The 12700-nt window shown below is 44.7% G+C and overlaps 1 protein-coding gene across 3 annotated transcripts in view; it reads right to left on the reverse strand.

Moving 5' to 3' along the window:
• DOCK5 (dedicator of cytokinesis 5) overlaps positions 1-12700 on the reverse strand; it is a 227698-nt gene that overhangs the window by 108435 nt on the left and 106563 nt on the right. For 2 of the 3 annotated variants that reach the window (XM_045456777.1, XM_045456778.1), the window contains exons 1-3: positions 9317-9399; positions 6358-6487; positions 3459-3531 (exon numbers count right to left, since the gene is read on the reverse strand). In XM_045456777.1, the coding sequence (XP_045312733.1) occupies positions 3459-3531; positions 6358-6418 (134 nt within the window). In that variant the 5' untranslated portion in view covers positions 6419-6487; positions 9317-9399. Of the gene's footprint in view, positions 1-3458; positions 3532-6357; positions 6488-9300; positions 9400-10536; positions 10695-12021; positions 12158-12700 lie in introns of those variants that run through there. The other variant, XM_045456779.1, reaches the window with a different exon arrangement.

The following is a 12700-nucleotide window of genomic DNA, read 5'->3' on the forward strand; positions in this document are numbered from 1 at the left end:
GCACAGCCAGCAGCAAACAAGTTTCACTTTAATGATCCCATCAGGCTGCGGCTCGTACAGGGTGATCCAAGAGCCAAATCCAGCCCCTCCTGACAGCCCGGGCACTCTCAGGAACTACAGGTCAGCCCGGTGCAGTACATGAGTCTCTCTCTCTCTGCTGTGGTTTTCTTCTCTTGCCCATACGCAGGCCAGCGTTCTCTGCGGGGCTCTGTTCTGGACCCTGATAGCTGCAGGGAAACATACAGCAGTATCTCACTGAAGAGTGAGGTGGCTATGATCTGCGTGGGTGCTTTCCAAGGGCTTTCTCTTTGATGAACTGCAGAAGCCATATAGGAGACTCCCCTAATATAACATGCTATAAAGCTCTTGAGATAAGTTATGAAAGCATTTGCCATAAATCTTAGGAGTTCAAGCACCAGAGATTGTGATTTGCATCACGGAATGCTTTACAGTGGCTGCTGACTGCACAATGAGTGGTAATCAAATTAGGTCTGGGTTCCCCAGAAACTCAAAGCGCATATTATTATACAGTGAAGGCCATTTCAGGGCTCACTGTTTCAACGTGGCTCCCGGATGGGAGCCGGCTCAGAAATTAGGCAGGGAGGCACATAACCAGAGGAAGAAACCCACCTCAGAAGTGAAACAAACATACAGAATAACTTTCACGGGCATACATGCTATTATGTAATGTATATACTCATATATAACACGCACATAACACATAATGCATATATAATAGTGATACGCGGTAACCTTGGTAAATACGTCATACCTACATATGGGTGGATATAACAGGAACATCTGTGGACATGAGAGTTGTTCATATTTATCATACGTAAAATGCATGTTTTAATATATTCAAATATATATTCATATTTTTCTATATATTATTTAACATTTACTCATTAATGTTTAAGGTATATTCATATATTTGATTTAACATATTAATACACTTAATGTATTAATAAAAATTATATTTGATATATTTATTACATTTAATATATTATTTAATATACTCGAACACGTATGTATATAATTATCGTGGGATCAGCATTCATGAATTTGAAAGTCAGCTCATAATTCATATTAGCATGAAGCTACATAAAGTATTCACCTCACCACATTCTTGGAGCGTCAGTATATATGTGGTAAGACACTAGATAAGTGCATGTTTTAAAAAGTATTAATAGCAGCCTCTGGATGAAGGAGGTGCTACTTAGCATGAGCTATTGGTACTGTTATATTTAGAAACTGGTCCAAAGTGGTGGGCCTTAAACTGAAAGATAAAGATTTTTATACTTTAAATAAAATTACATACAATACGTAATTTTTGTGGGAAAAAATAGAAGCACAGAGTTAAACACAAATGGGACAAAATCACCTTTGGTTAACTCAACAGAAATAACCACTGTTAATTATGGAGTATATTCTCTGAAATACCTAAATTTTGAGGCTTTGGCTTTTAATGCAGTGTAACAATTTATATTCTTTTTTTTTTTTTTTTAATTTTTTTTAATGTTTATTTATTTTTGAGACAGGGAGAGACAGAGCATGAACGGGGGAGGGTCAGAGAGAGGGAGACACAGAATATGAAGCAGGCTCCAGGCTCTGAGCTGTCAGCACAGAGCCCGACGCGGGGCTAGAACTCACGGACCGCGAGATCGTGACCTGAGCTGAAGTCGGCCGCCTAACCGACTGAGCCACCCAGGCGCCCCTGTAACAATTTATATTCTTATAAGTACTGCATATCTCCTTACACCCAAACTCTGGATATTATATATATTTTTAAAACTCAATCAAACCCTGTACCAAACCTCCTTGTTTCTTTTGCATTTCATTGACTCTCCAGGAATTTATAAGCCGTTTCTTTCTGTGTGTGTATGTGTACATATTTGTGTGTGTCTATATATACACACATATATTCTTTTCTGTTGATATCCTTATGAATTACTACTATTAATTCTTTATATATTAACAATACTCATTCTTTTTCATACACGTTGCAAAGATTTTACTAAATGTTATTCTTTTTTTTTTTTTATATAAATTTTTTTTTCAACGTTTTTATTTATTTTTGGGACAGAGAGAGACAGAGCATGAACGGGGGAGGGGCAGAGAGAGAGGGAGACACAGAATCGGAAACAGGCTCCAGGCTCTGAGCCATCAGCCCAGAGCCTGACGCGGGGCTCGAACTCCCGGACCGCGAGATCGTGACCTGGCTGAAGTCGGACGCTTAACCGACTGCGCCACCCAGGCGCCCCTAAATGTTATTCTTTATATAAGTTATTTAAAATTTGGGGGTGGTTTAACCTACCAATTTTTTTTTTTTTTTTTGGTCAAATCTCTGGAGTCTGATTCATAAAAGGCACTATTACATAAAACTTCTATTTCCCTGTATATTTTGAGATTTGAGTTCTTACACTTGTAAGTTTAATCATCCGGCACAAGATGTGAGACAAGGTTCTGACTTCAGTTTAATAAATGGTGAGCTAATTTTGTTAAACAATTCCTTTCTGCGTAGTTTATACTTCTCCATGGATCTGCACTATTATTTTTTTTTTAAAAATCATATATTAACTCAAACGTCTTTGGGCTGGTTTCCAGAATTCTCAGTTGTTCCGCTGACCTGCTCTGGCAGCTGTAGGCTGGCTGAGACAGTCACCTTCCCTCACTGACACGACTGCCCTGTTAGGGGTCAGTTCCAGCATCGTCCGTGGCCTCATTCAGGCCACCACTGCCCGCACCTGGGGCAAGGCAGCCACGACTGATAGAGCCAGGAATGGCGTCCGCACGTATACTTCTTTGGAGTCATGGATGGGGGTTGACCTTTGCTGACCAACAGCTCCCCAGTGGCCCACCCAGGGCTCCGGCTCCTGAAGCTCGGTCTGGAGGCCTCAGTAGAGCTCTCCAGGGAATCCTTCCATGTACTGCCAGGCTGGCTCTCCCTCGCCAGCAGGAGCCCAGGCGTTGGGCAGCCTTTCACCCTCCTGGTCTCCAGCCTGGTAGAAGCAGCCAGAAGCTTGTCAGATGCAGCCTCCACACCTACCAGACCATGCTCTGCACTGACAAGACCTCAAGAGAAGCCCCGTGCTGTCCTACATGATGCCTTGTATTCCATGACACTCGTCCCACACGACAAAGTACAAATATACTTCGGCCTTCCTGACGCTTAAATGGCACCATTCTCGGGTTTCTAGAGCAGATAGAGATTTGCCCCTTATATTCCAAAGGTCTTGTCTGCAGAATCGGGAAAGTTAGGTTTACCCTCTTATGTGTGACCCCAACATAAAGGACCTTGAATAAAGTCTTCTGTCAGCTTCTATCTTGCAATCTCCCAGCTTGAGACTTTTGCTTTTGTAACTGAGCAATGGTTCCTAGCACCTGCTTGTGTGTTAACAGATCATTCAAAGAACTATTCCAGGTCTCAAGTCACCCGGGATAAATGCCACAGTACTTACTGCTGAAAGGGGATAAAATGCTGCTTTTCTTCATCATCCACCTTCCCATGTATAATATCAGTAATATCCATCACTAGGAAAAAGATAAAACTTAATTAAAGAACTTAATTGCTTCAGGCTTCAGTACGTTACAATGGAAAATTACAGTATCTGCAAACATAGGCCACGAGAGAGAGAGAGAGAGAGAGACAGACAGACAGACAGACAGAGCAGGGACACTTCTGTCTTTGCCAACGATCATTCCCAGCACCCACCCTGCAGAACAATTCATTCATCAGGAGCTCGTGCAGGCGTTTAGATTTGCTCCGCTCAATCCTGCAGATTACCCGCTTTTGAAATTTCTATGAGACCCAGCGCTCAGTTCTGGAGAAATTTAAACCGGTGGATTACTTGTTGGTAAGCCTGCATTCCCAGGCACGGGGAACACAGATTGTCGTCAGGAGTGTCAACAGAATGAAGACCTGAGAAACTCATGACTTGAAGTGGTCACCTGTCTCTTGGCCTTGACGTGGTCGCACCTGGTTTCCATGTAAACAAAGGGAAGCCAAGGGCACCAGCAGCATAGAACAGAAGATCATACGGTGATTTGCTTCTTTGTGCACAAGAAGAGTAACTAATAAAGCACTGTCCTAAGCCTATTGTATGTATTATCTTATTTATGCAGATACTTTATGCCCCTACTTTGAGAGATGAGGAAACCGAGCACAGGAAAGGTACGTAACTTGCCCTAGGTCGGAAGTCTTAAGCGGTAAAGCCAGGGTATGAACCCAACTGCGATTACTACCTGGCCACATCACTTAAGCTAGCAAAGCCTTGCTGCCCGGAGAACTGATGAGCGGACCACTCTACAGCTGCTGAAACCAGGCAGGACCCGCAGCCAAGAGGCGATCCCTTGGTTAATGGATTACAATCTGGCCATAAAGCGCACGCTCACAATCCACTCCCCAGATAACCTGTTTGGAGATTAAAAGAAGTACTGAGATACGAGACCTTTCTCATTTGAAAAACGAGGGATGAGGAAGGAAACGCCTTCTCAAAGCAACCTGGATGACAATGTGTTAGGCTTGGGAAATAATAGTATTGGTGAAAGGCTGTGGTAAAAGCGGGCCATGCCATCAACTTGCTGTCAGTCCTTAACAGACCCCTGCAAACACTGTACACACACACAAAAAAAAAAAAAATACTGAAAAATCTGTGTCTGGCACACCCCCTCCCAGAGGCAGTTCTTTGTCAAGGCCATCACATAGTTATCCCAAACCTCTTGGCATCGAGTCTCAGAGTAAATTACTACTGTTCTCGCCTTACATTTACGCGCGTGCGTGCATATACACACACACACATGCATGCGCGCGTGCACACACACACACACACACACACACCCTGAAACAGAAAAGCAAGCAAAAGCCTCAAGCTTGATTTTCAAATCTCTGTGGCCCATTTGGAGTGACAATGACCTCGAACATGCCTTAAATCCTTAGTTCGGTAGATTGTCATCTAGATGGCTAAATAGTGCTATGCCAGGGCTCCTTGCCTTTTCTCAGATTTCACTTTAACTCTCTGTCAGGAGTAATGCTGTGCCCTCTTCACAGACCAGCAGACCCTGACAGCAAGTGCAGTGCAAGGCTGGTCAAGAGATGACGACATCCAGTCTCATGGGATACAGAGGCCGCCTCGTTATCCATAAACCCACCAGGTCAACCCTGGTGGCATTTTCTGGACATTTGTTCCAGGAGAATTACGGCATTTCATCGACAGCTTTCCAAACGTCTCAGGGAGCAAAACGTCCACGTACGACCAGGAATGTATTTGCTTCATTTAACAAACTACAGAAGAAAACGCAGGGCCTCTTGGAAGGTTGCGGGGTTTGATTTAAGCCAAGGACCCTCTTTGAAAGCAGTGAGCAACACAATGTTGCCTTTGATGAGTGAGTCTCCCAGACAGGCAAACCACTTTCCAGGGAGAGTCTTACTGGACCAAAATCAATACGTAGCCCACAGGCAGGGCAATAGCAGTGGTCACAACTGAGGCTTTCCTAAGGTCCTACTGTGTGCAAGGCATGGTGCTGGGCACTGAGGAAGAAACAAAGGAGGCGGGGTCTAGGTCTAGGTCTAGGTGACGACACAGGACCCAAGAAAAGATAACTGGTAGCCGAGGGAGTGAATGCTGTGTGTCCGATACTAACATTGACAACCAAATTCATCTTGCACGGTCTCTGGGGTTCCCCACCCTCCTATCTTTAAGTGTGCATGTGTGGTGGGGGTAAAATATGCATAATGTCAGATCTGCTGTTTTAACTACTCTTCAAAGTCCAGTTTAGCGGCGGGAAGCACATTCACACTCGTGTGGTGCTGACAACGCCGTCCATGTCCAGAGTTTTTTCATGTTCCCCACCTGAAACTCGGTCCCCAGTAAACACCAACTCCCCCCCCATCTCCCCTCCCTCCCCCCAGCCCCTGGCAACCCCCATTCTATTTTATGTTTCTACGATTCTGACCTACTTCACATGAGTAGGATCATACGGTATTTATCTTTTTGTGTGACGGGCTTATATCACTTTATACGACATCCCTATGGTTCATCCATGTCGTAGCCTGGGTCAGAATTTCCTTCCTTTGTAAGGCTGAGCGCTATTCCACTGTATGTACGTACCACATTTTGTTTACCCATTTATCCCTCCATGAGCGCTGGGGTTGCTTCCACCTTTTGGCTTATTGTGAATAATGTTGCTCTAAACCCACGCGTACAAATGTCTTGAGACCCTCCGCTTCCAATTCCTTCGGGCAGACACCCAGAAGTGGGATTCCTGGATCATAAGTTCTATGCTTAATTGTTGGAGGCCCTGCCGTGCCGTTGTTTCACAGTGGCTGCACCCTTTACAGGTCTCTGGGATTTTCTGTACCTGCTACTCCAAAAGGTCTTCGGAGCCCACAGGTATGCTTTTTGCCCTCCTTCAGCTCCATGTGGCCCACCCGGACAATCTGGCACACGAGGCTGATGCGGGGCCGGATGAGGTCTGTGCTACTGAGGTCCTAAAGGGGCAGAGACCAAGCAAGAGGAGATCAGGCGGCATCACCCGTCACCTTTGTTTCTCTTTTCACTCTACAACAGAACACCATTCAGAGCCTATTTCCTAATCCTGGAAAAGGAGAACGAGCCTTCCCTTCTCCATACCCACCCAAGAACTACCAGGGCATCGGAGCCCGTATTCCAAAAAGGAAGGGATTTTTTTTTTTTTTTTTGATTCCTCAGTTCCTACTTCGTATCGAGAAAAAGAAGATCACATTCAGTCTAAAGTCTCTAGTTTATCAATTTAAGCAGGGTGCTTAAAAATCGGGACACCTGTCATTGCTACTTTATATTCTGCCAGGACAGAGCTGAGCACAGGCTGCATTTCAGTGTCAGATGAAATCAAAGCTTGCGCGACGCTGACATTTACTGGGTATCTACACATGCCGGTGTTATTTCATTTCATCTTCCAAATAATCCTGCGAGGCAGCTATAACACAGAAATTTACATGTGCTGGTTTCTGTAATTATTCATCTGCTTTTTGAGAGGTATTCATGGAGAGCTTCTCGGTGTATGTTGATCAATGGAAGATGTGTGGATGTCTCTGTTTTTTTGCGGCTCGTGTTCTATACTTGTTTGTATTCTTAAGGATGGGTGAGTGAATCCGTGAATGAGCCCACATAGCTCATTCTGTTTAACATCAGAGATATTTTAATTGCAGCTCAAATTCTTTTCACGAAACAGCTGTCCAAGGCCTCTTTACTGAACCAAGAATTACTTTCTAAATAATCATTCCGAATCCATCCTCTGTAATTGAGTTAACTGAGGTCTCCAAAATAGGGATATATACCAATGATGGCATCAACCCTGAATTTCTATTCTAAGTTTTGTGAGGCTTCTGTTAATAGAAAGATAAAGACTCCAGGTGACTAGTGACATAAATTGGGGCACACTGCAATTATTTAATAATGTGCAATCCTTTGTAAAAGAAGTTTTGGAAGACTGTTTAATGATCAAGGATGTGGTCACCACATTCTATTTCACTGAAAAAGCTGGACATGAAATTTACATCCAAGAAGATCGTAATCGGGAGGGGTGTGGGAGAAACAGGATAAAATGCAGCTTTTCTAAAATGTCATTGATTAGAAGATGGGCCAAAAGCTCAATAATTCCTTTTTTTTTTTTCCCCAATGGTTTTTCAATGTACACATTGACCAATAAACGCTTTTTGATTTTAGGGGAAAATCCACATATCTTAGAATTGAGGAAGGGAGGTTTCGGGAAGAGTTTAATCTCTTCTTCTGTCTTTGATTACCAGATGGTAAAGATAGAGGTGGGTCAGCTCACGAGCGGTCATCGCACCGTGCTCGTCGTGAAAATGAGATGTTAACAGAAGGAACAAATACTAATAAGAAGGAAGGAAGGAATGAATGAATGAATGAATGAATGAATGACTAGACTGTACTGGGTCCACTGCCCCTTCCTATTGCTTCCTTTGGCACTTTACCTTAGACTCTATTTTCCCTGCCATAGAGTGGTAAGAGAACAGGGAGATAACATATATGTGCATGGGCTTAAGGAAAGAAGGCAAGAAAGGAGAGTGTATCCCCTTTAGGCCTAGTGGGAGCTGGAGAAGCCTGCCCACCAACACCTCTCAGAGCAGGTGGCTGCGGCTCTGGGGCATTTTAAGCACTGATGTCATAAAAAAGTGAGAGAACCCCAAGAAAGTTCTAACCCAGGAGAAAGAGTCACCATGTCTCAGCTCTATGACCCAATAAATTTTCTTGCTCTTGACCCAGAGAGAGCACCGCTCCTCCTACCTTGGAGAAGAGGAGAAATACAGGGGAAAGGTCATTGAAAGAGGAGCGAACCAAAAAATAGAGATTGTGCCTTTGCTGGAGCTGTAACCCCGGTCTGCAAAGCTCTTCATCAGCATTGCTCACTCTCGTCAACTTCAAGTTCTTGTTCAAATGGCCCCTTCTCAGGAAGGTCTGCCCTGACCCACCTATTTAAAAGGATCACTTCCCCAGTCCCAAAGCTCCCAACAAACCTCCCCCCCCCCGGAAAAATACTTATGACCCCTAACATTCTATACAATTTACTCATGTGTTTGATCATTGTTTCTGACTGTCTTCCCCTTTTGGACAAAAGCTCCTTGAGGCCAGAGATGCTTTTTCTTTTTTTTCTTTTTCTAAAGTGTATTTATTTTTGAGAGAGAGAGAGCAAGCAAGCGAGCACAGGCAGGGAGGGACAGAGGGGAGAGGGAGAGAGATGGGGGGGGGAGGGAGGGAGAGAGGGAGGGAGAGAGAGAGAGAGAGAGAGAGAGAGAGAGAGAGAATCTCAAGAAGGCTCTACTCCACGCAGAGCCCGACACAGAGTTGGATCTCACAACTGCGAGATCACAGCCTGAGATGAAATGAAATCAAGAGTCGGAAGCTTAACTGACTGAGCCACCCAGGCGTCCCAGGGATGTTTTTTTCTGATGTGTTTACTTCTATACGTCCAGTGCCCAGATCAGTGCCTGGCATCTAATAGGTGCTCGATACTGAGGGTTGATGGGGGATGGGAGGGAGGGGAGGGTGGGTGATGGGCATTGAAGAGGGCACCTTTTGGGATGAGCACTGGGTGTTGTATGGAAACCAATTTGACAATAAATTTCATATATTATAAAAAAAAAAAATAATAGGTGCTCAATAAATATCTGCAAAATAAATGAGCGGTTATTCCTGCTAGGGGGATCATGATGATTTTTCTTGTCTTCTTTTCATTTCTGATGTTTTCCATATACTTACCATGCGCATCTGCTAACATCGTAAGCACAGAAAATTATTAAACTTAAGGTCGCACTTACAGTAAAAAACTGCTTGAAGGTTATTAAGCTTCTCTATTTCCTTGGGCATCCCATTACTGCCCCAACGAATTAGGTAATTCTCACTGGGGAAGGAAAAAAAAAATATCCTTAACGAAGAGCTAACTGGGGATGGGGCTACCCTCGGTATAGACTTAACAGGGTGAAAGGAAGGCCCAAACAAGCTCTGTTGAATTTATCGGGCAAGTGTGAATATAGCGCACAGGTGGCCGCTCCCTGGTCCCCTGGCTTTGGACAAGCGCGAGTGCCACAGCCCAGCGCTCAGAGGCACACCCAGGGTGGACCCGAGACAGACGCTGCTCAGGACGGGCACAGACAGACAGCACGTTCTCCCAGCCGCTGTCTGGGGTCTTTCTTCCAACTCAAATTCTTCATATGATGGTTTCCACTTTGCGGAATCAGGAATATAATTTCAAAATAATCATTCCCGATCCATCCCCTGGAACTCACGCCACCCCACTCAGATAAAATTTCTACTGCAGAAATGAACGATTTGTCAGTAACTACTTTTAACCATCTAGTCAAAAACTAAATCGGTTTTCTTAGCTGCTCAGCCAAGCAGCAGTGTGACTGCAGGGTCAAACAAAGCCTATTATTCTCTACAGTCTTTTTAAAAAGCGCTTTTTTTTTTCTTTAAACAGACTTTATTTTTTAGAGGAGTTTTAGGTTGACAACGAAGTTGAGCGGAAGGTACAGAGTTCCCATATAGCCCTGCCCCCACCCGTGCACAGCCTCGCCCACTATCAGCATCCCCCAGCACAGTGGCACATTGGTCACAATTGATGGACCTATACCGATATGTCATTACCACACAGAGTCCCGAGTTTACCTTAGGGGGTTCACTCTTGGCGCTGTGCGTTCTACGGATTTGGACACATGTATGATAACACGCATTCACCATTACGGTGTCATGTGCCTTAAAATCCTCTGTGCTCTGCCGATGCATTCCTCCCTTATCCTGTCCCTGTCTCCATGTTCTGATGCGTTTCCTGTGATTCTCAGACCCAGGGAGCACACACACTGTGCCAGCAGCCATACAGAAAGGCTCAGGAGCCCAAAGGATGTTACTTTCTATCACCTAGAGACCCTCCCTTCTTCTCTATCTCCCCCTCCCAAACCTAGCAAAGAGCTCCTTAGGTGGGTGGCACGTAAGAGTGGGTCTTTTTGCAAGGTCAACCGCAGATGACCTGGGACTCGGCTACCTGATGAAGGTGGACTGGTCCGGGTCATAGAGGGCCATGAACAACTCGGCGTCCTCCCCAATGTTGCAGACGAAGTTCTTGAAGTTCACGTAGAGGCCATAGGTATGGACAGCGCTGAAGACAGACTGGCCCCGCAAGTCCAGGTTCTGAAGAACCGACTGGACACAGAGGGAAAGAGAGAAAAGCATCTTGGTTTCAGCAAATGACAAACAATGGCAAAGACACGGGCTGACAAACGCGGGACGAATATAATTACCCCCCGGGGGAGAAGCACTGAAGGAGAAGAAAGCGTGTGCACGTGGCTAAACGGTCGAGTGAGCAAAGCACCATCACTATTCTTTATAAACATTTTTTTTCAACGTTTATTTATTTTTTTGGGACAGAGAGAGACAGAGCATGAACAGGGGAGGGGCAGAGAGAGAGGGAGACACAGAATCGGAAACAGGCTCCAGGCTCTGAGCCATCAGCCCAGAGCCCGACGCGGGGCTCGAACTCACGGACCGTGAGATCGTGACCTGGCTGAAGTCGGACGCTTAACCGACTGCGCCACCCAGGCGCCCCCCATCACTATTCTTTGAATGATCAAGACTGTCCTGTTGGGGGCCTTAAGCCCACCTCATTCATTAAGTGCCGTCTAAAGACAATTTGTGGCTGGGAAGCTTCAAGAACTTCTCATCTCTCAAATGGCTTCTGAATGAACTTCACAGGCACAAGAATCATGATTCATTATCCCTCTTTTTGGGAAGAGCTCTCATTGCAAACAAGAGATTCCTCTGGAAAGGCTTCACCCTCAGGCATGGTGAGCCACTGGAGCCAGGAACACAATTAAATATTATGACAACTGTGCTAAGTCAGGAGACAAAACTACCAACCAAGTAAAGAGAAGCCTTTACTCAACAGAACAGAAAGACTGGAAGAATATATATCAAAAGATCAATATGGTTGGGTCTGTGCCATCATACTATGAGGGATTTTTTTTTTTTCTTGTTCTCTTTCTCTGTACCTTTCCAATTTGTATTTAAGGTCCAATTGTTACTTTCAAATCTTTCAAACGCTTTCTTTTTGAACATGGTTTTATTTAGTTTGGAAATTGTATTATATACACCAAATACGAAAGGTTACGTGGTACAAAGGCTCCCTCCCACCCAGTTCTCTTTCCTAGAGGCAACCATTAATTATCAACTTCTTGTCTATTGTTTCAGAGTCAGTCAACGCATGTGCAAACGCTGTGGTATGTGTATCCCTTTTTGAAACACAAAGATGAATATATTGTACACCTTGTTCTCCATCTTGCTCTTTGTCTTTGTGATCTTTCCATATCAGAAGGTATACCCCTGACTCATTCATTCTTTTTGTCCTCTTTTGCTTTTCAAACACGGCAGTGGATGAGTTTCTAAACGTTTCTACCTCTTGTTGTCAATGACTCCCTTTCATCAAAAACAAAAGCAAAAATGAAACCTCATCTGCACGTCGGAGGAAGTGTACCTTTTCTTCTTGGATCTTTTCCTCGATCCTTTTTGAGGCCACTTCATGGGCCCTGAAGAGGGCGATGGTGCTGGTTTCATCTGGGTCCAAGATGTTCCCGTTGTCATCTCTCACCACCAGATCTAATCCCAGCATTCTAGAAAGAAAGGAGTGATCAGTGGGTTCTCCTCATTTAGAACAGACTCGTTCCTGAAGAGCCCAGGAAAGAACCCAGAGGATTGACAGTTAGAAAGTTTGGGTGGTACCAAGTCAAGAACCGCTCCCTTGGCTTTTCGCCTTTCAATTTCTGCCTCCTCTCCACATAACAAGAGATAGAACGCTTATGGTAATGTCAACCAAACTCATAGAATGATACACAAAGTAATTTGTTCCACGGAACCTCAAGAGGAAAAGCAACAGTGGCACTGATTTTGACCAGATCCCTCTGACCAATGTCTCTTTCCCTACTCTCCTATTGTTTGGCACAGGAACAATGATGGACCGATGCACAAATATCTGGGGGCTTTGCCGGATTTCCCTAAAAGTTTAGTGTTGAGGGGCGCCTGGGTGGCTCAGGTTAAGCATCCGACTTCAGCTCAGGCCATGATCTCCCAGTTCGTGGGTTTGAGCCCTGCATAGGGCTTTGTGCTGACTGTTCAGAGCCTGGAGTCGGCTTCCAATTGTGTCTCCTCCTCCCTCT

The sequence above is a fragment of the Leopardus geoffroyi genome, chromosome B1, assembly GCF_018350155.1.
Source record: "Leopardus geoffroyi isolate Oge1 chromosome B1, O.geoffroyi_Oge1_pat1.0, whole genome shotgun sequence".
Lineage (NCBI taxonomy): Eukaryota > Metazoa > Chordata > Mammalia > Carnivora > Felidae > Leopardus > Leopardus geoffroyi.